This window comes from Aythya fuligula, chromosome 2, assembly GCF_009819795.1.
Source record: "Aythya fuligula isolate bAytFul2 chromosome 2, bAytFul2.pri, whole genome shotgun sequence".
Classification (NCBI taxonomy): Eukaryota; Metazoa; Chordata; class Aves; order Anseriformes; family Anatidae; genus Aythya; species Aythya fuligula.
The window spans coordinates 31153001-31179796 of NC_045560.1; the positions used below are offsets into that span (position 1 = coordinate 31153001).

The 26796-nt window shown below is 38.6% G+C and overlaps 1 protein-coding gene across 5 annotated transcripts in view; it reads right to left on the reverse strand.

Annotated features, from left to right (window-relative positions):
* CRPPA (CDP-L-ribitol pyrophosphorylase A) overlaps window positions 1–23861 on the reverse strand; it is a 127121-nt gene extending 103260 nt beyond the window's left edge. For 4 of the 5 annotated variants that reach the window (XR_004252888.1, XM_032180998.1, XM_032181000.1 and 1 more), the window contains exons 1-2: window positions 23591–23861; window positions 17130–17409 (exon numbers count right to left, since the gene is read on the reverse strand). Coding sequence is in view for 4 of the 5 variants with exons in the window: in XM_032180998.1 (XP_032036889.1) it covers window positions 17130–17409; window positions 23591–23730 (420 nt within the window). In the remaining variant the exon portion in view is untranslated. Of the gene's footprint in view, window positions 1–17129; window positions 17410–22909; window positions 23011–23590 lie in introns of those variants that run through there. The other variant, XM_032180999.1, reaches the window with a different exon arrangement.
* Window positions 23862–26796: the final 2935 nt, after the last annotated feature.

Below are 26796 nucleotides of genomic sequence, written 5' to 3' on the forward strand. Positions count from 1 at the left end.
CTCAATCCATAACTGCTCTATACTCTAAAAGCAGAATGTACTGTAAAAGCTTTTGTATGTAATGCCAGTTAAGTTTCTACTTACAGAAAATGAGCAGCAGAGGTCCAAAAGTTGTGAGGTCATGAGCTAGAGCATACTTGCAAAGGTGCAGCACTGAGTTGAAAATCCTAAGAGACAAGATACAGCAACTGGTCTGCTTGTTTTCCTCAGTACTGGCTCACCTACCTGCATGTCCTTTCTGTCTTGGCACCTAAGCACACATCTCAGCCAGATGCTGTGACCCTAGGCAGGGCCGAGTTTACCACCTCAGTGACACAAGAACCATGAATGGTCCTAAGGCCACTGTCAGACTGTGAGAAACAGATATCAAGTAAAGGAAAACTTGGCTGTGTATGCTCTGCATTATTTTCATATGGGACAAGAGGGTTGAGCCCCTAGCACAGGAAATCTTGCATCTGCAAGACTTTTGGCAATATTTGCTAGTTGGCATATGCAGACACAGATGCCAAACCCACACTGGCTTACTCAGAGCTCACCCCACATGCTTCTGGTTCCAAAATTGGCCCATGGGTATCTTCATTCATGGTCAAAACATAATATTTGGCATGTAAAAGCAGAAGAATTGAGTTGTGAATTTTGTTCTCACACACAGGCCAAAGAGGGACATGGTCTGAGATATATGGTGTATTTCCTTCCGGTCAGCTCAAGTATCCACCCTCCTCAGCAAAAAGCCTTTCCTGATTTCCACTCCTAGCAGTCTTACAATGAATGGAACAGAGAATTTAGGTACTGAAGACAGGCCTATTGAAACATTTTTCCGTTCAGAAATCTGAACCTTACGCCCCTTATGGCTGTGGGGTGCAAGTGAAGAACACAATCATCCAGTCAGCCTATGTGCATTCAGTTACAACACCAAGTACTTTATTCTTTGTGAGGATTTTCCATGTTGGTTTTTCAGTAATAGATCCGTAACAACAGACCTCTCTCTTTTTTTTGGTAAAGAGGATATTTACACTGAGTCTTAGGTATGTGAGTTCTATTTGTTCTAATTGGAGAAGCTTTGACTTGCTGTCTATGTCAGGAATGTACAGGTACTTGGCCCAGCTCTCGGGTAAGAGGTTCAGACATGAATTTTTAAAAAATGAATGAAACAAAGAAAATGTGTCCTTGTTTAAAATTACGAGTACTGGTTAACATGACAGGATAGTTCTACACTTCGTTTTTATACTTTGAATTATCCTACCACAAACTCTCATGAGCCTAAAGGAAGTGTTTGTGTCTTATACTAACATTACCCTATGCAGAGTTCCCATTTTCCAATTCCTAATCATTTTGACCCAGATCTCAGGTGGATTCTTTTTCAAAATCACATACAAAATGTATCATACACAGTTCCTAAATGTTATGCTGATAGTTAATGGACTGTTAAACATTTTCTTTAAATGGCCACTTTACAACCTTCAAGCCTCTCCACTTCAGAGACAGTCAAGCACTAGTTTCGATTCATCTGGCATGAACAGGAAATGCAAATAGTTCTTCCTTCCCCTGTTTTTATATATTTTGATAAATAGATTTGTGAAAGCAGTAAAATAACTGTGGGCAAGCTCTTAAAGTTGTTTTTGGTTTGGGGTTTTTTTTTGAGCATAACAGACGTATACTGCTACTGGTTAATTTTCTTGCAGACAAAATACTGGGAAAAAAAATCCACATCCATCTCTATCATTTCCTCAAAACAGTCTTAAAATGTCACAAGAACATACAGTTCTATCAACTTCAGTGAAAATGATAGACTAATATCTCACAGAAGCAAGCTCCTTCAATGCATATGCTGAACACTGAACCAGCCTTTAGATACAGTAGGCATCTCTTATAACCCTTAAACAGCACAAATAAAAAGCATTTACAAACAGTTCCTCAGTTTTCTATTCAGCTTTTTGCGTAACTGCGTACAGCACAGCATACAGTCAAGATTTAAAGATGGTGACTGGAAAAGAGGTATAGAATGAAGGGCCTCACCCAGGTCAGTAACACTGTCCAAAAGTATTTTCAATAGATTCATAGATTCAGTTCTATGATTATAGAATGACTTGAGTTGGAAGGGACCTTAAAGACCATCTAGTTCCAAACCCCCTGCCATAGGCAGGGATGCCACCCACAAGATCATGTTGGCATCATCCAACCTGGCCTTGAACACCTCTAAGGGTGGGGCATCCACAGCCCCTCTGGGCAACCTGTGTCAGTACCTCACCACCCAAGGCATATTCAGGGCATACTGCTCTACCTTTCCATTTAACAGTAACACCTTATTTTTCTTATTTTATCATACTTTTATTCTGAACAGAAATGATTTAGAGGGATGTATTCTGTGAGTACTTATACAAAAATACAAACTTGGGTAACACAATGCAGCATGATTTATTTTTCTTGAATAATCAAAAATTCTCATGTTGCTTAAAAAAAAAAAACAGAACTCACTAAAACTTCAAAACAGTATGTGTGGGTGGGGCAGGTGAAGCTTATATGACAAGCAAGGAATTACCCAGGTAACAAATATCCCTGACACACCGTGCATTCAGCCGAGACCAATGCTCCATGTCCAGAACAGAACTTGCCAAGAACAACGACAGTCAGAAGCTCCAAAACAGCATGGAAAACAACACACCTGCGTCACTGTTATGTTTCTTTTTGGTAGCCAGGAACAAAACAGAACACGATCAAATAACTGCAACGCTAAGCAAGGTGAATGATATGGACTAGGAATACTAAAAAAAAAATCCAGTGGCACAAAATCTGTACAAAAAAATGCCACAACTGGAATTCATTTCATTTTACAACAGTGGGGTAATAAGTTCAGGCAACCACAGGTCCTGCAGGCTGATATACTATATATATATATATATATGTATATACACACACATATATATACTATATATGCACACCTACATATATAGATACACTAGATGCACACACACACCCACACCCACACACACACACACACTTTGGCACACCCTTGACCCCACTAGACCCCAAGTATTAATGCAGATCCACAAAGTTCACTTAGATGGCCAATTTGCAACCTTGAACTTCAAGCAAGCAGGAATCACAGCCTAAAACTTTACAAAAGCTAATCCTAAACGATCAGACTCTCCCATTCATCTAGTATGATTCCCTTCTACTTTTGAATTAGTCCTGAAAGACTTTTATTCTCCATTCAGAGCTTTCATCTCCACTGAAGTTCATTTTACCTATGCTTTTTACCTTCTCAGCTGTCTAGTAATATAAAACAATTGTATATTTTATATTTCAAACATCCTAATAGCTTTAGAGTCAATGTTTTAAAATTACTTAGAAATAGACCTGATGACAAACACATCCAAAGCTTCTGAGTGTCATCCTCAGAAGAATAGCCCAATTCTGATGTTTTTATATGTTTTCTCAACACTCATATTTATTAATTCTAATTCTTTAATCAGAGTTGTTTTCCACTCTGACAAACAAAATAGCACTGAACCAAACTCTCAGATGATTTAGTCACACCCTGCCTTATTAAAAATAAACGTGTCTTGCATATATACACTGGACTTAGAAATACATGTTCATCACTTCAAAGCAGCTGATTTCTTTGGAACTGTATGCTGGAGGTTGTGGGGTCAGTCACACTTTGCAAGACAAATACATCTTTTTGGAACTCGATTAAAGTCAATTTTGTAGAGGTGAATTTGGTAAATACACATACAATTTTATCCTTCTCTTCCATGAAGACAAGGATTATGTTAGGACACTGTTCAACTACATAATAAAAACCATGAAGAACAATGTATGTTAATTTAGACAAGCTAGGTATCTAATAGTTTACAAATATGTCCTGGAATGTTTTTTATTAGGTGAAAGATTATTTATATGTGACCAAACACTACCATCTCCTAAGAATTTCAGTTTAAATTAGGTCTGGCTATGAACCAGCAAAAGAAGCTCAGAATAACCATGATTAATTTCCTCTCATTTTATTCCATCAAACCGTTTCCACATGTTACTACAGGGTAAGTATTCTTTTACACAAATCTAGCTACTTGCCATGAAGGGCATTCACAGCCCTCTACAGAATGAAAAATTCAGAAATAAACACAGTACCTGTGAAACATGAAACAGGTAGAAACATGCATTCCTATTCAGACATCTGCAGTCGAGCTAATTGTACCTACAGTACTGAACATGAGCCACCCTCAGTAATTACCATTGAAGTTAGCAGAATTGTCTTTACTGAAAGATTTCTTATTTCAAATTTCTCAAAGAAAATTTCAAAAAACTCAGTTAAAAGATCAAAATATTTCACATTTTTAAGAGAATGTTCTTTCCCCATTTTTGTATTGTAAATCTGAAGCGAAGAATGTCTAATAAAACAGTCATGCAACCATCTGAACTTTTTTAATGTCCATTCAAGGTAGTTCACAGAAATTCAAATGCCCCATCTTTTTTTTTTTTTTTTCTTATGATTTTTTTCTTTTCCTTTTCTGCATTTGGTATACAGCTGCTGCCTAGGACTACTCTTTAGCATCTCTATAACTGAAAGTTGTAATCTAATGAGCAATCTTTTGATTCCACTGCAGAGATGGAAGACCAAGTGTCTCCTCAAATCAGTCCTACCTCGCCAACTTATGGAAAACAATTACCTGGCGCAACAATTCTATCTGGATGGAAAAGAATGGACAAAGTAACAACACATATAAGCTACCGCTCCTATACAGAGGAGCAGCTGCTAACGATGGTTTGGCTGCACCTGTACAATTTTCTAAACTTGGGTGCAAACCCACGTTCAAGCCCAAGCTAGTCCAACTTTCAAAGTGAACCAGTACAGCACTCTGAACCTCATTCTGCACCCAGCAGCCACCTACTTGCTGCACTGCAAGGCAAGGCAGCAGCCAGGCTATTGGACTCAAACCTATCACCCACTGCCCTCAAAACTCCTTGTTGATGGTTCAAAAGGCCCCTGCAAAGCAATACCTCAGCTGCATGCTTTTCCCTTGAAGCGCGAGATGTGGCATGAAGACAGGACTACAGGACAACCAGGACAACCAGGACAACCAGGATGACTCACTGAAGAGTAAGACACCACAATAGACATAGAAGTACTCTCATTATTGTGTCACAAAACACAACTTCAAGTCCAGAGCATATCATGCTTACACACATACTCATGCACAGACTTCACCATGTAGCTCAGACATAACTTGAGTGGCAGTTCTGTGGTGGGGGCAGGACTCCTTCTACCAACAAGCACAATACCTAACCTTGGCTGCATACCCATTACAGATCAAGTCTTGCCGCTTTTTTTAAACATCTTAATTACCTTACTAAGAATTTTGTTGAAAAAAAGATATTAAAATTAATAATCTCTATGGGCACACTATCTTTGATTCTCCTTGGTGAGAGATGTGCTGAAGTGCCTTCAGTCCAATTCCAGTTGTCTTGATATATTTGTACTGGCAGCCTCTAATTGCCCAAGGACAGTATTGGTTGAAATGTTAAACAAGCTTGGTGTAACACAGATACGAAACTTAATCATCACTCAGACAAAACGAAGGTTAATTAGAACATGTGTGTTGAACACTACAAAATAGGCTCGTATACTAAACTTCACCTAATTTCCTTAAAGTCTGTTTACCCAGCTGGCTAGGAACAACAGCAGAACTCCCTAAAATTGGACACATGTTAATCTTAAACCAACACCAGGAAGGAAGAAGTTATAATTGTGTTTATTCCTAGCTGCAAAAGACGGGATGTTTAATCAGAAATTTAATATACACTTTGATCCAATGTTAATGAGCTGACACTATGTTGTACATTGAACTGACTTCAAAGAGACAAGATTCCTTAAACAAATGTAATGTATATTTATGACACTGTTTAAGAAAAAGAAAACATTTCTTCTAATGAGGTCACCTTTATCAGAACATATTATCTGAGTAACTGGGGATAGTACATGTACATCAAGACATGTCAGAGCCTCAATTAGCTATGGCAAACTCAAGGTTACTGATAGCTGAAACTTCCTCAAAAATTAAGGCTGTATATATATATATATATATATATATATATTACTTTACATAATTTCTGTTCTTTTGTATCTAAAGCATATACCTCTACAAATATCTGTAAATATTGCTTTGATCCAATCAACAACATACCAAATTCTAAACTTTATTCTGTGGAAAAAGTAAGACTTCTCAAAGAAAATCAAAAAGATTCCCTTCAAAAAGACAGAATGATGGGAATATGCAACAGAAATTATATGTATGGGTTGGAACAAGAAAGCAAAATAAGCATATCACAGACAGCAACTGGCCACAGTGTGCCACAAAGGACTTTGCAAATTGTAAGTCAATATAAAGAGGAGTTAATGCTTATGTTCAGCACAGTAGAAATCTTAAAGTTACTGCCAAAGCAGTTACAATTACAGTTAAGATATATTTTACTTCCAAAAAGCCTGTGCCATTATAAAATTAACAATATTGTGATGTAATAGATACTGATCCACCACACACTGTAAAATGCAGGATTTACATACTATGAAGAAGAAAAAATCTTGAGGGGTTATAGAAGGACTAGTGCACCATCAACCAAAGGCAAAGCCACAGTTTTTGTAACTCTCTACCTTACACACAGAGTCCTGAGCAATCAAAAACACAGGCACTATGGTCTGTGCCCATGCAGTTCCCTAAGCAACTCTGGGCCTGTTTATCAAGTGTTTTTGCCTTCTGAATTCACTCAGCTGCTTCCCTCAGATCTGCCTGGTCCTCTTCTTGCAGGAAGTCTTGCACCCACACTTCTTTTTTCTACAACACATTAATTTCAAAATTTCAAGTTGCCTCTTTTACAAGTTTTATCTTAGACCTTCTCTGTTATCAAAGGCCTTGTAAAATAGATTTTTATTTATCACACTAGTTTGGTTCAAATAGTGATGCTAATACTTCTGTGTATGAATGTGATACCTCCTGAATTCACTCCTGCATGCTTCAGTGCTCTTGAAGGCAGTTTTAGCTGAATCTGTAACACAATCCACCTACCTTCTTGGCAACACAAGCATAAGCACAGAACGATCCCAGCAAACTATTACAGCACATTAGGCAGGTCAACTTGATTTTGAGAAGCATCACTTAACCTACAGGGCAGGTGTTGTGCACTTGGATAAAAATTCAGATTTCTTTTCAGAGCAGTGTTTGGTGAAAAAGGAAAAAAGATAGAGATGTGTGTATGCATAATCCTTAATAAGAGAAATAAGGCTGAGGATCTTTTCCATATTCTGCCATGTACAAGTGGCTAGAACAATCCAGTTTCAAGTGTGTATTTTTATGACATAAAGAGGGCAATTACAGATCATTTAGGCAAGACAGATGCAAAGAGATTGGTAAATTGATATGCTGATTAAAAAAAAAAAAAAAAAAAAAAAAAAAAAAGCACCAATTAAAATCTTTCACAGTACCCCAAAAACATTGTAAAATAAATACCAGACAACAACCTACCCATTAATCTGGTTTACGCAGAATGGAACATAAAAATAAAAATTATTTCGAGCACTAATTTTAATTACTATTTATATCAACAGAAAGACTTCAAACAGTAGCAGCATTATTTAACTATCTGTTTTAAACTGACATTTTATAAGGAGTTTGCTAGTTTTACACTAAAACTGGCATCTCCTTTTGCTAATCAGAAGAATATGACAACTACATATTTAAATAATCTTGCCACAAGATATACTCACATTCTCCATTTTCAGTATCTGTGAAAGTAATTTATACATTCATACACATAATATGTATATAAAATACATACATCTTTAAAATTGAAAGATAAAGGTGTCTGTCTGTTTCGGTAAAATGAGCTAATATTTACACATTTATGGTAAAAGAAAATGATCTAAAATAAGCCAGATAACTTTATGAAGTCATCTTGCATTAAAAAAAAAAATAAACAAAAGTATGAAGTTATTATTTCCACTTAACATAAAGATTCTGATGAAAATAGATGTAAACCTTTGCTATCTACTCTCAATCCATTGTTGGACAATGAAAATTTGTTGCATGTTATTTTTTGTTTTATTTTGTTTTCCATTTTTATCTACCAACTTCTTAAATGAGATGGCTGTTGAAGTGAACAGGTTGACATGGGCACTATCTGATATTTTTACTGAAAACTACATTGGCAGAATAAGAAGCTGATGCCTTTTAAATTGTGATAATTTTCATCCTGCATCTGAATAGCAAACCCCTAGTTAAAGATTCTACTATATAGATCCCTGGATTTCAGATTATCTTCCCCTGCACTGAGGACACCCCAGTCTCCTCAATGAGGAATAAAGTTAAACATAATCAATTCCTCCTGCAACTGTTTGATCAAAAACAAGAAGCAAGAATATAGAGAAATATTTATTACTTTTTCACTTTCTCCTCCTCCATTTCATCTTATATATGAATGAATATAGGAATGTAGGAATGAATGTAGGAAGGCTCTACAGGAGGATCTGGATAGGCTGGACTGATGGGCTGAGGCCAACTGTATGAACGCCAAGTGCCGGGTCCTGCACCTGGGGCACAACAACCCCAAGCAGCACTACAGGCTGGGGGAAGAATGGCTGGAAAGCTGCCTGGCAGAGGAGGACCTAGGAGTATTGGTTGCTAGTTGGCTGAATATAAGCCAGCAGTGTGTTCAGGTGACCAAGAAGGCTAACGGCATCCTGGCTCGTATAAGAAGCAGTGTGGCCAGCAGGGCTAGGGAGGTGATCGTCCCCCTGTACTCGGCTCTGGTGAGGCCGCACCTCGAGTACTGTGTTCAGTTCTGGGCCCCTCACTGCAAGAAGGACATCGAGGTGCTCGAGAGAGTCCAGAGAAGGGCAATGAAGCTGGTGAGGGGTATGGAGAACAAGTCTTACGAGGAGCGGCTGAGGGAGCTGAGGTTGTTCATACTGGAGAAGAGGAGGCTCAGGGGCAACCTTATCGCTTTTATAAGTACCTTAAAGGAGGCTGTAGCGAGGTGGGGGTTGGTCTATTCTCCCACATGCCGAGGACGGAATGTGGTCTATTCTCCCACAGGACAAGGGGGAACGTGGTCTATTCCCCACAGGACGAGGGGGAACGGGCTAAAGTTGCATCAGGGGAGGTTTAGGTTGAAAAGAAGGAAGTTTAGGAAGTTTAGGAAGAAATTCTTTACTTAAAGGGTTGTTAGGCATTGGAATGGGCTGCCCAGAGAAGTGGTTGAGTCACCATCCCTGGAGGTCTTTAAAAGACTTTAGGTGTAGAGCTTAGTGATCTGGTTTAGTGGAGGACTTGTTAGTGTTATGTCAGAGGTTGGACTATGTGATCTTGGAGGTCTCTTCCAACCTAGATGATTCTGTGTTTCTGTGATATATACCTCACTATCCAGAGACTATGCTACTTTTCATAAAGACAAAAGGTAGTGTATGTTCCAGCTTCTGCTCTGTTCAGTTTTGAAGAAAGGCACTTTGCATTTTATTTTGAAGTGAGCCACAAAAGGATTCAAAATTGTAACTGCAGTTCACCACTAGCAGATTTTTGTAATATATTACAGTCAGTTGAACAGAAAAATCATAAAAGCTACTAAGAAATAGAAATAATAACTAATCTACAATTAACTACAATTAATTAATTACAATTAATTGTCATATGCTACAGTGTTGACTTTTTTCTGCAACCACAAAACAGCCCGGTTCCCTTCTCATATGTTAGCTCACTAACCAAAAATACAGCCCCTACATCCCTCCTCCTTGGGTGCACAGCACCGCTAAAGGAGGGGAGGGGGTGCAGAAGAGGCCTTCATTCAGCTCCTCACACATATCTGACCAGCTGAGCTTTGCTCCTCAAGCTCTGTACACACCTGTGTGCCATTCCCCTCTCAGGGCTTTTCACTCATCTCAGATCAATGCCACCGTCATACACAGAGTGTTTCTAAATATAAAGGGGGTGCATCTTGTAGATGTTACATGGCAGTGACCTCAGCAACAACCCATGCCGAGGAAGCCACACTTAAAATTTATTTCCAGTATAACTTAATTCTACCTAAAAGGAAGTCAGGTTAAAATTATTGTAGCCTTCTAGAAGCTAAAAAATGGGGGATTAAACCACCTTTTTAAAAAGGATTAAATATTAGGCACAGTTATTCTGGCTGCAAAGAAAGGCAGATTATAATTTCTGTTTCTCAGATTTAATGTATTTCAGTTGGTTGAGTTGCGTCCTTCCTAATGAATGCAATGACTCAACTAAATTACTGAGACTGAAACCAGAAAATAGCAGCGTTGCTTCTCTCCTTACCAGTGCTTTCCCACCGCCAAACACTACAGCTTGTTAGGACAAAGGCTTCAAGTATTTGCTAACAAAACATTAGCTCTCCATTCAACAAAGAAAATAAATAAAGACTTGGCTGCAAAGGTTATAACTTTTTATGGGACCAATAATGCCATAATGGAATGGAAATATCAGTATGTTTCTGATAGGTATCCATTACTACAGGCTTAAAAATAAAGAATCCATTGTAAAACTATTTTCCATACTGCAGCAAAACCACACTAAGAATAGCTGGAAACAAACAAACAAACAAATAAATAAATAATCCAAATGGTTAAAGTTTAAACACTGTGTCATGGTTTGAAGCAAAGGATGAAGACACTAACTTCATGAGACTGCTGTGAGTTCACAAAGGCTACCTGCAAGCTTGTGGCTCCAGAGCACTGCATCATTTCCATGTAGGAGACTGGGATCCACACGTTCTGTTTTTAACAAAGTTAAATTTGTGCCATCTGCACACTTGCCGAGGAAACACTCCAGTTCAGCAAGGGGAAGAGAAAAGTCCTGCACTTGGGGTGGAACAAGCCCACGTACCATTATGTGCTGAGGGACACCCAGAACGAAAGCAGCTCTGCAGAAAAGGACCTGAGGGTCCTGGTGGACACCAAGTTGGACACACGCCAGCAGCGTGCCCTTACAGCAAAGAAGGCTAATGGATCCTGGGCTGCATTAGGAGGGGTACTGCCCACAGGTCAAGGGGGGTGATCCTTCCCCTCTATTCAGCACACCTTCCCCTCTATTAAGTCCACACCTAGGGGTCTGAGTCCAGCTCTGGGCTCCAGCACAGGAGAGACATGGACATTATAAGAAGAGTCCAGAGAAGAGCCATTATGATGATCAAAGGACTGGAGCATCTCTCCTATGAGGAAAAGCTGAAAGAGCTGCACCTGCCTAGAGAAGAGAAGGCTCAAGGGGGATCTTATTAATGTAAATAAATACCTGAATGGTGGATGTAAAGAAGACAAAGCCAGGCTCTTTTCAGTGGTGCCCAGTACCAGGACAAGAGGCAATGGGAACAAACTGAAACATCAGGAAGAACATCAGGAGATTCCCCCTGAACATCCATCAGGAAGCACTTCTTTATTGTCAGTGTGACTGAGCACTGGTACAAGTTGCCCTGAGTAGTTGTGGAGTCTCCCCAGTTAAAGGTCTTCAAAAGCTGTGTCTAGATGGCCCTGTGCAACCTGCTCTGGGAGACACTGCTTCAGCAGGGGATAAAGCAGAATAACCTCCAGAGGTCCCTTACAACCTCCACCACTCTGTGATTCCATGATAAATTTGCATGAAACCGACACTGGCCTCATGTAATTTTCCTTAACAAAAACAGGCTCAAAATTGTGTAGTCACCATGACCAAAGTACCACCACAAGTATGCAAAGACACTAGTTTGTCAATGGCTTGACTGATGAACCACAGTAACTAACCGAGATTAAACTGCTGATCGATTAAGACAGTGTTGTAGCCAACAAAAACAGGAAAGAACGGACATGTACGTCAAATATGAATTGACAAAAATTACATATGAAAAATCCCAGCATATATTTTAATAACTGAACTAGGTTTCCTACATCAGAACATAACCATACATGTAAGTAGTATAAGCCAGAAACTCTAAGTTTGGTGTCAGGATTAAAGATTCAAAAGGGCAGAAAACTCAGAACCAACTGATTTCTACCAGTTTGACATACCTGCCTGCCCCTCCTCCCTCAGTACAGCACTGTGCAGTTAAGTATGTATGAACAGTAACCTAAAATATGCCACCTTCTCCCACTTCTGACTCCTAATATTCATCCCTTTAAACCGTAAGAAATGTTTCATTCTCGTTTTCTTTTAATTCATAAAGAACAGATGGGTTTCCAAATAGCTGTTGAGCTCATTCACTACATGATTAAAAAAAAACTTAATAAATGTCATTACTTAATCTTGAAGCTCACGTCCAAAAAAAGTTTTTTTAATAAAATAGGTGTGTCTCTTCTGAAGGGTTTCCTTCATACTCGGCAGTTGTATCTCAAAATCTTTTATTATTTTTGTACAATAAATGAGGATTGCCATGCTATTTTTAAGTTGGAGATGCTGTTTCAGGTGTCATGCTTTGAAAAAGTTTGAAGTATTCAAGACATGGACATTATGAAAAGAGTCCAGGGACTCTTTTCATGTATGCTGGGAGTATTTTGAAAAGCATTTTACCTATACCAAAGGAGTTGTTTGTTTGTTTGTTTTACTTACTTTTCTTCAACTATATTGTCTTAAAACTAGACTATTCTGATCATATATATGTTGAAGTCTGAAACTGATAGGTAAGCTACAAAGAATTTATGACTAATTATGTGGTCATGCTAGTAGCTCTGATATAAAAAAAAAAAAAAATAGGGGAAAAAAATATAATTTTATTCAGTACTATAGAGATGCTCTCAAACACCTGACTACCCATTTTGATTTCAACAGACAGGGATATCTGTTCAGGCATGTTTTGTGATTATTTGTATGAGGGAACTTTGCACACAGACTCAGTACATATTTAAGAGTCTTCTATTTGGAAATAGCCAATTGTTTTATAATCAAATACTTATTCAACTGCTTAGAATGCATTGATTTTAATCATATTGATTATATCTATCAATCTCTCAGCAGGAAAGTGCTTGAATAAACAGACCTGGACATATTTCAGAAAACTTCTACACATCTGATTTGATGTTCAGTCTAGGAGAAAAACTTCAAGCAAGTCTTTATGTGTAGAGAATACTATGTATTTATTTCAAAAGCACAGATTACAAACAAACAAAGTATATTTAAATAAAGTACCATTTCAGATAATAAACTGCAGCTTCTAACAACTTAATTATACATCTGACATGGCAGAAATTTACATGTTTAAAAATAGCGTCTGCCTTATGTGTATGCCTTGCATTACTTTAAGGGTCTTGACAATTAAACAATGTGGTTGTCCCTTTTTTCTGTCCATGCAGAGGACATCAGAATCCAATGCTAGTTTCTGACACCAGGAAGTATAACTATATTGAGCAGAAACACAGAATGGTTGATGTTGGAAGGGACTTCTGGGGATCACCTGGTCCAACTCCCTCGTTGAAGTAGGACTCCCTACAGCAGGTTGCCCAGGACCATGTCTGGACAGTTTCTGAGCTTCTCCAAGGATGGGGAAGAGAAACTTACTAAACTGCTCTCAACCACTAACAAAACCAGACAGGAAAGGAAAAATGTGTAAAATATTCCATATACAGTAAAAACTGAGGATATAATAAGACAACAAAAAGATCATTGCTTTTAAAAGAATGAGAAAAAAAAAGCAGAGAGCATAACTGCTCCAATATTGCCTTCCCCACATAAGTATACCAGACCAGATCTGCCTTACTACTTATCCATCCATGCCCTCCTCCATTTTCAGTGCAAAAAAAAAAAAAACAGCATTTTTTGGTTTGCCTTTCACCGTATTTTGCTAACGCAATTCAATAATCATATGTAAGGCATTTTATTTTACTGTCTAACTGGGTGGAAGAATGACATGCTTATGCATGCACATTTTCTGCTCCAGCTTCCCAATACATCACAAGTGACAAGCACAGAACTGATTGTGAGTAAACTCAGAGATGAGAAGAGATTGAACACAATACGTGGTGTTTGCTGTCCAGTGATTTTACCTGATTGTGTATGTGAATGATAGCCAAGGAGACTGATCAACATTGTACACCTGTATTGGCATTATGCTTTGTTCAGGTCCTTGTTAAACCTGAGAATACAGCAATGATGTTCAACAGTTTCCAGAATCCAACTTTTAAGGAAGCAGTTTTGATTCACTCTCTTCAGTCAAAGAATCAAACTATACCTTCAAACCTAGTTTGTTAAATACAGTCTTTGACTGTAATGTGCCTTTCTTTCCTTTTTTTTTTTTTTAAACCCTCAACAGCAGAACTGACAAGTTCCCCCCTGCCTTCCTGATTTTTTTCCTTGTAAGCACTTTTTTTAGTTATGTTGTTTAAAATGCAATGTTGGCAATGAGATATTGCTGGAGGCTTTGGACTGATGCCTTCTGAAGCTTCCACTTTTCCCAACTTTTACTAGCAATAAAGAATTTGTTTCTAGAAACATGTAATTTTAATTACAAAATTACCCCAAAAACATAAATGGAATTTAATTGGTTACAAAGTAATATTTTCACATAATCAAGGGATTGTTTAAGGGATTTAAGGCATAATTTATTAGTTCTGGATAGGTTGCACATTTTAATTCCTACAGGCAAATAACAAACTGATTAGTAAATGCAATAAAGCAATTTATTTGTCTGACAATTGGCAGCTAGAAGTGCAATAATTTACTTGATCAATTGCCATTTTAAAGAACATTAAAGCTTCTCATAATTATGTTATCTATATGGTATGCAGATGAACAACAATACAGCATTATCCCTATTACATTAGTGATTTAATATGATGTTTCTGCCAGGTTTTGTACCTTTCTATATAATGCAAAAGGAAGTAATTACTTTTTGTACTGAAAGACTGAAGAACTGACCCTCTTCTAGACATGCAAAGAATTTGACTACAGGAAGAACTAAAGATGATTGCTTCTCTTCATCCAAATCTTTCTGATATTCAAAACCCTGCATGGCAGTTTTGATTAAGAGTCTTCTGGTCATTTAGTTCTTCAAAATTCTGTCACTGTCAAGTGAAGATAACCACACCACCCTCTGGAGGGAAGATCTGCCAGTTTGTTACATATGATGAAGTTCTCCTCATGTTACCAATTCAATTACTTTGTTGGGTAGCATCAGCAGCTAACAGATTTTGTAGTCCAGTTCTCTGATGGCCTAGCTTCACTGAATTCAGTGGCCCTAAACCAACACAGGAAGCCATAGTAAGGCCAATAAATACCACACACGTTTCAAACAGACATTATACAGTGGAAAAGACTATAACAAATGTGTAAGATCATCTTTATAAGATCAAATGATACTTCGGCAATCTAGGTTAATAAATATTTACCAGTCCGAAGTTCAGATGAACTAGAGTACATTGCCTTGAGAAAGTCAAGTGGGGATTGCCTTGGTTCCCTATTGCTTTACTGGAAGCATCTTATACCCGATTAAAAAGAAAGATAGGGAAAAAGTATTACATTAAAATCACAGGAGGTTCAAGAAAAAGTGAACAAGTACATTTTCATGGCTCCCACTGAAAACAAAAAACACAAAGCTGAGAGAGATACAATATACCACACATACATAAAGACACAAACACAAACACGTTCAGAAAATAGTTACTCATTTCAAATCAACATGAGTAAAATTAACCCCGTTCTTCTACTTCTCTCAAATAATCTCATTTAAAAGAGATTTACAAGGGGGATCCATTCTGTCTTTGACAGAATTAATTCTGGAAAGATATTTTGTGCTAAATGAGGAAGGTCAAAAACCTCATTAAGATTCTAACAGACTTAAAGTTTTAATGACTGGAAACTTATGTTCTATGCCACTGAAAACTATGAAGTGGAATTTCAATTTTTGTCATTTATAATGAAGCCAACTTACCAGAGTAGAGACCAACTAGTAATGAGCTCAGTATATTCAGATTTCTAACGAAGTTCTGAGAGAGCTTACATAATTTAATTTTCATAATAAATATTTTAATAAGAGGTACATTCCCCTTCTACACTATGAGCTTTCAAAAAACTTCACTGTCAATGTTGTGAATTATGTCAACTAGTTTATCTTTTACCTCATTTGCTCAAAGAGACAAGCAGTGGTAGATTTTCCTACCTTTCTAATATCCAAACAATCTGCTGTCATTAATGACTTTTACCTCAAATCATCTCCATGAAGTAGGAAAGCATTCAGCTACGTTATTAATAGGGAACTGAAGTACAAGGTAAAAATACCCACAGGATTGTTTGTACAATTTGGTAAGTCATTAGTTCTTTTATCTATCTATTCTCATCTTCGAGTTCTGCACTAGCTCCTCTTGTTTGGTAGTGCCTTTAACACCTTCAGCATTCTACTTGCGTAACTACTTCTACAAACTCCTCTTCACATAGCACTTACTTTCCTGGACATCTTTTTGGTTCCTGTGAATATTCCTAAGAAAGTACACAGCCCTCAACTGCAATGAAGACCAAGAGGATCTCTAATCTACAGTTGGAGGTTTCTGACTTCCCATTTTTACTAGCAGTCTGCAACACCTACAGATTTTACAAAAATCTAGCATTAATCATAGAATCATTAAGGTTGTAAAGACCTCCAAGATCATCTGGTCCAACCATCCCCCTACTACTACTGTCATCCATTAAACCATGTTTAGTTGTTAACAGAGTTGTCTTCCCACATATTTATTCAGGATTTTCACATAAATGAAAACACAATGTTTGTGAGTCAACTAATAAAATATTCTCTTCTTTGGTTATTATTAGTAATTGTTCACTGAACTACTCTAGCATTAGGTGAGAATTCTGCATGGAAAAGAAGGTAAACTAGAATTATGTAATCCACCTTTCAGCTAACAAATTGCTGATTAATTCAGTATCTTACTGACAGTCTCTATGGCAATTATTATTTTTCTGTAACAAGTAATGCCTGTGGCATTTAGAAGACATCTCCCCTTTCACTTCTCTGCATAACAAGGATTCTGGATCTGTTATTAAAAAAAAAAAAAAAAAAATCAACATAATACATTAATGCAATTCCTAGAAAAATCCTTGTTATCATGATTTTATGCTGCACAGTTCATAAGAGCCTTGCAGAATAGCACAGACATAGATAGAACATACCCCATGGTCTTTAGCAGCCGTAACCACTTTTAAAAGAATATCTTCTTCAACAAATGGCCTCACAGCATCGTGGATAATCACTACTTCTGGTTTCTGCAGCAGACGGTTGGAAGACTGATTCTCTGCAAACACTTTCAGTCCATTGAAAATTGATCGGTGACGTGTTATTCCACCTTTCACTACTGTAACTCTTTTGTGGCCGTATTTTTCAATTATAGACTTCATTGTTTCAATATTTTCAGGGGAGACCACCACAATAATGTCAGATATCCAGCTTACCCTAGAAGAAAACAGTACAAAAATGACTAAATAAAGCTACAAATATCTCCATGATACAAATAAATTTATTTCAAAAACTGAAGCTAGCTAAATAAAGCTTCTCTCAATATTCTCAAGTACATATTTTGTGTATAAGCCCACTACCCCTAAAGAGGGAGCTACATGACAGGATCTCTACTGATACATGGATGTCAACCAAAGTAACTGGAATTCTGGGAAGGCACTTGCAGAAATAAAAGCTTCTAATAACCCTTTGAAATAGTTCTTACTCAAACCTCATTCACAGCTTCAAGTGTAACTTCTAAATCTAGACCTACAGTCTATTATTTTAGTCTCTTCTAAAACAGAGTCTCCACAATCAATTGGTAAATCCTAGCACGTGGAATATTCTCAGTTCTACTGCAGAGCACACAAAGTACAATTAAATAAGAGGAAGGCCACAAGAGGATGACGGAAAGTAACCTGAAATAAAGATTGCTATCAAGGTAGGTATGACCAGGAACTGACAGATGCGAAGTGTCAAAATTGTGACACTTGAGTATTAACAGAAAACATAGTGCTAGTTTGGGAAAAACATACATTTTGTGCAGGCTTCTACTCTAGGAAGCTAGCAAAATGTGAAAACACAGTTAAGTTAGATACTACTACCATAATATGAAAAGCATGTTTTAAAGAACTTCAAGCCTTTAATGACAGTATCAGCCTAGCTCTAAAAAGGAGCAAGGGGAGAAGAACGCACAAGATTAAGAACAGCCATAACTGAATTGAGGATGAAAATTTACTTGCATCAAAGTACCCAAGAAAACATACTAGAGTCACATGCATCAACTATACATCAAAATAATGCAAGTATCACCATTCAAATGCAGCTGAGTGTTTCATATCCTAAGTGCTCTGTCTGGTGCATCAAAAATGGAGTTATAATTATTCCTTTTCTGTGTCTCCACAGACAAAAGGATGTTTGTTTGTTTGTTTTAGTGTAATTGACAAGAAACTCATCAGGTTAAGAATGATTTCAAAACCAGTTTACTATTTACTATACTCATGTGGAGCCTACACATACAGCTATGAAAGAAGAGAAACACCTATGGCATATTCTTACAACTAAAACTAGCAAAGCTATTGAAAATAATTTTGCAGAGACAAGATGGACTGAAGTACTAAATACTTGCAGTTAAAAAGCAACAGTGAAAAACTTATGGTTCTTCAGAAATATAAATGCTCAAGCTATTGTCCTCTTCAATAACACACGAGAAGGCACTGCCTAGGAACTATCCTTACTCAAAAAGCAAAGTCATCTGTGATGCAAACCATTTCCCTAGAACAATGTGAAACAACAGAGCATCTTCTACCTTCTTTGTTTTGTTTGTTTAGTGACTAATATAACTCCATGGAAAAATATTTTAATGAATTTTAAATAACTACCAAAAATAAAATAAATTGAAATGTTATTAGCATTAAAAAAGACTTTATGTTCATTTTATTATTAACAAAGGCTGAAAATACAGCCAAACCAACATATTCTCAGCATTTCTTAAGTACTGAAGTTGTGCAAATGTAAAATATGAAGTCATATGGTTTCAAGTTTCATTTCAACTTGTCACTCACCACAGGTTCATCAAAAGGTTTGCAAATCTCTTGAATGAGTCCTGGCACAATCCTACACTTAGCCACAAAACTTAACACTTCTGCATGACTTCAACTCAGAACTGGGGCAAACTAACTGGATTCATCTCAGTTCTTCTTTTGAATATTGAGAATCAGGCATTAAAAAAAAGCAAAAACTCAAGAAGAGCTGTGTCACACTAACCAAACCAAGAGCTCTGCACTGCTCTTTGCAGAAGGGCTGTAGAGCTGCACAGTTCTCAGAGCAGGCAGTCCACACATTCACTAGTGACTGTCTAAGAAGAGCACTGACATTTCCCATTCCGGAGCCAAATAAAACAGATCATGATGCAACAGTGTAGTACACACAGCATCTTCTGAGAACCAGGGAAGTATTGGCCAGCCTACGATAAATCTGTGCACAGAGGGGCTGGAATGGCTCAAGGCCTCCAGTGGTACAATACACTGAGATGTGACAGGATGCGGTCACAGCTCCACCCTGTGTCTGGATAAACACATTCATAAACCTAACTATGGCCTTAAACTCATTCCGGACCGACTTTTTATATTTAGAGCTGGGATTCAGAGATGCAACCTATTCCTATAAGGTACTCTCTCAACTGACGAGGCAGAGCAGTTTATGCTTTGAAGCATAAAGTATCCCATCAAAATCTATTTACAAAATCCATGTAGCATACTAATTCAATAAAATATTCTACAACTTCCACATGAATGAGAACTGTGTATTAACACAGGAGTTTACATTTTTAATAATATGCTTATGGAAATGTTGCAAATGTTTAATGAAGTAGAAAGACAACATTACAGAGTCAATCTGACAGCAAAGATCTTTCTTCCCCTTAATTTATCACGTTATTTTCTTTAGAAAGATTTCATACTAAGATAACAAACTCAGGACCTGCTTAAAAACAAACAAACAAACAAAAAAGTTTAAAAAGTTAGTAAATACCTTTTCTGTTTTATAACTGTAATATAAGAGCAAGGAAAAATCTGTGGCTTAATAATGGAAGCTTTGGAAAGAATCAGCATAAGGCACAGAAGAGAACAGAGTAAGGTACCCTGATGTGCTTTAACAAGTAATAAATATGGAACTCTAGTGCCTCCCTAAATCATAGGCTGCAATTCTAAAGTGGAGAATTATGTCTGATCAAATGAAACAAAAGCAACAACTCCAGTCACAATCACTTTACAACTGCCATGAGAGGACCTTGACATTACAAGATAAAATAAAAATAACAGTGGAGCAAAAAAAGGATTTATGTTTGTTTCCTGAGACTGTCCTTCTGGTCATCACTTACTGAAGTCTAAAAGACCAGCCAGACCAGCTGCCTAGTGGAAAACACTATTGTTGCATTAAACTTCAAAGAAAAGAACATGCATGTATATTAGCTGACCTAGAACTCAAAGTAAAGGAGCTCATTAACTCAGCAACAGCTTAAGCCATTGCAAAGCTTCACAATACAATCTACAAAAGAAATAACCAATGAGTTACTCTGCAAACAGGAGGCTCAGGTACAAATGTGGCTTTCAGGTTTAACCCCCTATTAGTTTACTCACATGTAAATCAAAACTGAGCCTTAAATCCTCAAGACTAGTTTCTGCTGCTGTTAGCCAGATACTTACACATAACCCACTGAAATTGGCATTTCTGTTAGCAAAGCAGAACAGAGCCAGGCAGTCACTGCTGAGATGAGTTAGCATAAGATATGATCTTTCACCATCACAGAAACTCCTCAGAAGCACCAGACAAATCATTACTTTTCCTGATTTTACTATTCAAGCACCAAATGAGAAAAAGAACTTCCAAAAAAAAAAAAAAAAAAAAAAAAAAGATACAGAATGCAAACATTATTTCTTTTGCTCCCTCCCTTTTTTCCTGCCCTATAACAGTTTCATAATAACTTTGCTGATATATGAAAAATATGTGAATATACATATGTGTTTTTACAGTACAACTATGGAAGCAGGAGCTTTAAAACTGAGAAGTCTCACAGGTACATGAAGGAAGTTCTGAGCATCCCATGTATAGATGATATCCATTCTTCCTGAAAGACTAAACTAGCATTCCTTATTAGTCACAAAAAAATAATGAAGATACCTTCATAAAGTGAAGACAACTGGATTATTTGCTATCATTATTTTTAGCTCATAAGCAATTAAAAGGGTCGGACAAACAGAATTCAAATAAGTCGGACAAACAGAATTATCATGCTAGATACACTTACAAAAATGTAATTGTGTGACCTGGAGAGAATGCATCAGCCAAAGAGGAAAAAATACTTGGCAAATAAACTATAGAAGACAGTTCTGAGGAGGTGATTATTTGGAAGCTTCCCCCAGGTAATGTTTTTTTTGACACCAGGCCACCTGTTTTATGAGACTACATTACAATAAACAAAGCTGTCTGAAACCCTCATGGAAAAGTTCTATTTTGCCAGTAAACATGTTAACTCTGCTTTTCTCTTTTATAACATCTCAATGTACTTTCAGTGACTGCTGAAATATGAGCACCACAAGAATAAGAGCAGCTTACTTACTGTTGTCCCACAATTTTAAATCAACCTTTACCTTAGTCATTTCTCCTCTCTATAGCTTTAGCAAAATTCTTCAATGCTGCACACATATAGCCGATTCCTCCCTGCCTCAGGAAAGAAATCAGAAATGTTCTTCCCTAAATAAACATACACAAGGGAATTAAAATAAAGTAAGAATCCCACTAGTCTATGCAAAAGCAAAAAAAGAGGAATGCCATTGTAGATCTGTTGGAATTGATACAAAGGCCTCACATAGTTCAACAAAAGCAGAAACAAAACCAATGGAAAAGACACATATCTAAGTACGCTAACACACTTTATTTTTATCCCCAGGGTAGGACCTGACCTTCCTATCAGTGCCACTGTAGTGGTAGTAAAAAACAATCCTTCTTCCTTACGTTATTTTTTCTCACCTTCTCTTCCTAAGGGCATTGTCTTTGATTATTATTGGCAGGCCAACCTTTTACATTCTGTCATCCTATGCAACAGGATGCAATGCTTATTCATTCATGTCTGCTCTTGTCTTGTCTACCACTTTTTTCTACATAAGTATTTAAGATTCTCTCTCCTTTCAGCAGAACAGCGTAAAAACATTTTCCTGTTTTTAAGACACATGAAAATCAGCTACAAATTCTTGATTTGCTCAAGTATTTGTCCGTACATTGCTACATTTTTTTTCAGATTAAAAAATAAATAAATAAATAAGGCTGCAATAGCTGAGGTAACCAGAAGCTCAATAGGAGTTGTTACAGGTTAACAAGTCAATGATTTATTAAATTACAGCAGGTAGACAACAGACATAAGATAGCAGGTATCAAGCTAAGCGCAGAAAATGTGACTTCTGGGTAATAGACAAGTGACAAAGTGCAGCTCCTATGCTCATGTTCCCAGAGTAAGAAAAAGGTACCTCCTTTGCAGTTTCAGAGTCTGAAAATTTAAGTTGAAAATGACTCACTTCAGGCTTTAGATTATATCTGTCAACAGCTCCCCATACACATACATACCAGTCAACACTAAGTCAGGACAGAGATGGCAGAAAGCTCTGCCTGTGAGAGGACTAGCACTGGTTATCGCGCTCCAGTCATTAACTGGACTGGTTATGACACTCTTCAAGCCAGGAGAAAGCACTAGGTTTTTACTCTCACTGTCAAGTTTGGATCACGCGACTGGTTGGCCCGTGCAATTTGAATTCAATCTTTTATTTTTTTTGCAGCTTTAGGACATAAATATAAAAGTGTTGCTCAGAGAACTGCTGTTTTCCCAGAGCTTAGTGGCAGCACAAAAAATGAGGACTTTTAATGAATGTTTTATTTTCCTATGAATATCATTTCCTTCCCAAACCTCACTGCTCTCTTTTCCAGGTCTCCAAGACGCTGAGCGAGGATATTACTCTTCTTCTCTGTAGATTTCTGTGACATTTTGGCAGAAGCTACAACTGTGACAAGCTCTGGATTGGAGGCTTTGCTTTCTGATGCACTCAGCTTTGTGACTGGCTGCTGTTGAAAAATCAAATAAAGAAAACGAGCAGTATTTCTTTCACAAAGTAACAAGTGACCTGAGGGAAGCCTCTCTGGGTGGGAACAGGAAAAAAAAAAAAAAAAAAAAAAAAAAAAAAGAGGCCCAATTTTTGATGTCCTGTAAGTTTCCATGAGTTAAGAACTTCAAGAGACATTGGCAACGCCGTTTTTTTTTTTTCACCACCTTGCTTTCCTCCCCGTTTATCCTCCCTGAAACCCTAAAGTTTGAGGTTTTCTCCCTACAAGTCGCTGCAGCCCTGCCGGTGCAGCTGGCGCCCCGCTCCTACCTGAGGCGACGCCGGGTACACGGCTTACGTTAACACTTGGCAACACTGCATGAACTGCCCCTCACACGCTCAGAACAGCCTTTCTGAGACTCAGAACAGCCCTATGAGACCCCCGGCTGCTCGGACCCCCCTCGCTGGAACCCCTCGCTCCCTGTCACCACAAAAAGGCTGCAACGGGGCCGGGGGGAGCGGGGCCGGGGGGAGCGCGGCCTCGTTACCTCTCCATCGCCCGCACCGCGTAGCTGACGAGCGGCCGCCCCTGCAGGCCGCAGAACTGCTTGGGGGTGGCGCCGCCCAGCCGCTCCCCGCTGCCGCCCGCCGGCAGCACGGCCGACACCGCCGCTGACACCGGCTCCATCGCCGCAGGGCCCGGACACGGCTCCGCTCCGCGGACAGGCGGCACCGCGCAGCCGCCCGCCCGCCTCACTTATTTACCCGCTGCATCCGCAAACCAAAGAATCCACTGCGCGCGCCCGCCCGCCCCTGTTTCCCTTCCCCCCCCCCTCCCCGCAGAAACGCGCGGGCCGGGCAGCCCCCGGGGGCGGGGCGGGAGGGGCGCCCCGGCCGTGGGGCAGCGTGAGGCCACTGCGCGCCAGTTAGGCGCCCGGCGCATGCGCAGTCCGCGGCGGGGCCGCTCCCGCCTGCGGCAGGAGGGGGGGACGCCTGTGGAGGTTGACCCTTCGTTCCATCTCTCTCAGCGGGGCTCCCGTCAGTGCCCTCGGGGTTCTGTTAGTCCTGTTGGTAATAAACTGAGTAGAACCCACGTGGAGGCTTCTCTGAGAAGTCAGGCCCCAAAAGTACCGCGGAAGGAAGTTTGTGCCCGTGTTAGGGCGTGAAAAATGACCATGTGGGAGCACAGAGGCGCCACAGTTAGCAGTTACTCGATGGGAGTGAGGCGGTCCTCCTGCCAAAAGCACAACTCAAAGGCCCTCCTCACTGAAATACTGCACGGTGCAGTGCAGACACGTACACGTTGCATGCAGGGGGCTGAAGTCACACCAGCTGGTGCCACACAGTGGGATGGGAGAGGGGCTGAAGGCAAGGGAGATGGGCGTGTAAAGTAGGGAAAGGACAGGAGTCACACACATGGCTGGAGAACTGGGATGGTTGGAGAGCCCTTTCATCACTGACAGTGTTTAGCTGGACATTGAACTGCCTTCGTGATAAGTTTTGGTCTTGTCGTCAGGACTGCTAATCATATGGGACTTTATGTTGGCTGTAGAACGTGTTCGCCTGTTTCTTTTCCTTCTCAGTGAGTCTTACATTTTCCCTTCTTTGAAAGTGTTGTTCTCTACAGCTAATTCTTGAGTGATAACATAAGGTTTGTCTGCTGTCTCTTTCCAGGACTTCCAAATTTGCCTTGACTCTTTCCTCTGTGCAGATTGCAGTGCATTCACTGACACTTCTTTGTTATCAGATGCCCAAAATGAAATTTTCTTCTTAAGGTAGGCTCCTCCAGCATTTATGCGGATCTTGGATCACATAAGTTACATCATTTTAACTTCTTTCCTTGCAACTGTTCCATACAAACACATTCATGGCAGGGTGTTCTGCAACATTCTCACTTCTTCCTTTTTTTTCATTAGATCAGATATTCTGAATTCCTGATTCAGGTCTTCATAATTCAATTCATGAAGAGCACAGTCATAAATCTAGTCAAGCCTAGCTCATTGTCCAGACTTTTCTTCTTGTTTGCATTATTATAAGCAGCAAAATATAATCTGTTTTGTTCCTGTGACTCCTCCCACTGTGAGGAGTAAGGCTTTCCCAAACACACTAGAGTCCCTTTAGAAAAACTTCCCTTCCTGACATCACAATTTTGCACTTCTTCCTCTATTCCAACCGTCTGTTGTACCTTCCCTTGCCCACGTAGTGTTTCCCCTCTTTGTTTCTTTCATGCATATTAATTTAATCTATGAAGGTTAAAAAGAGAAATTCTGGAAAGAGGATCACATGGAAAAATGGTTCTGTTTTTGTTCTGAAGCCCATTTTCCTTATTATGTTACGTGGATGAGGCTTGATCTGTCCTGAAGAAATTATATTTGATAATAACCTTGATAGTCGCACACCTCATTGCCATCAAATATATTGTATATTAAAGATGAGGTTTGGTGATCCAGCCAAGCTTTGAAGCTGCTTATGGATGTACTTGGCCTTCAGATGTTTCAGAAGTTTTCATGTTTCTCACAGTCCTTATGAAGTCAAAAGACGTTTGTATGTACCTCTCTCTGAGGTGTAAAGAAGAGCCTAGAGATGCTAAATGAAATTCTCTATGGCTTTTAAGTGCTGAACTCCTGTATAGTTATAGAGGGGCATGAAGTCTACTCCTCTAGTTCTGTGAATAACTGATTTGCCTGACATTACACAGGAAAATTGCACAGGGCAAGGGTTTACATGTATACGTGCATTTTTGAACATGTATATTTTTAAACTAATTTCTTAGGTAGCTTAAGTCTGAAACCCTTCTGCTTCTACTTTTCAAATTTTCACACGATGGAACTAGTCTAGTAGTAACAAGCCACCTTAATCTCTCTGTGGTAGCTTAGGAATAGTTGTGACAAAGATTCAGGGTCCATCAGGTGTAATGTCTAAAGTGAAGGAGAATTAAACGCTAACTATACTAGTGGATTGGATGATGGTTTGCAAGTTTTGGTCTGAAAGGTAACTCAAATAGGTTTGTGATCAGATATCTGTACTCTAGTCTTGGGTTGGCAGCACCTACCAGTTATTGAGGAAGCCCTTCAGTGTAGATTCCTGTGGTCTTTGTTACTGCTATTTCTCCTTTAATTTTCTGTTCTTGTAGGCAGTGACTAAGACGGAAGAGTTCATTTAATATTCTTATCAATTCATGCTGTATCTTAGCACAAGTTAAGAAAATTAGGATTTTAGTTTTTACATATTTTTAATATTTGTTTGACAGTAACATGCTATGGAACACAACAGCATTTTGTGATTACATAATTTGCTTCAGTTCCATTCCATTTTTCCATACATTTTTGTTGATTTATTCTAATCATTTGGTTACTGTGTCCAATGCAGGCTCTTATATAAGTATTTGAAGTAGAGTAAAAAGTAAATTCGTGGATATTGAGAAAACAATTCTACATGTCTTTTATTGGATCAAGAGGAGTGAAGGCAACATTTTTACCTCAAAGTGAGTAAAGAGCAAGTCAATCCATCATTTCTACACGGGGGTATAACATCTGAAAACACGGTGGTAGTTTGCAATTATGCAGTAAATATGCCCATCTTATACTTAAAAATAAGTTTTGTTTTGTTTTGTTTTGTTTTCCCCTTTTTATTGAAGAAAGAAGAAGCAATCAAGTTACAGGAGTCAAGTTCACTTGAAAATGTGAATGTTGGGGTATTAATTAAGTTCAGTTACTGAAGTGATAGAAATCATTTAGGAGGAAACTTTTCACTC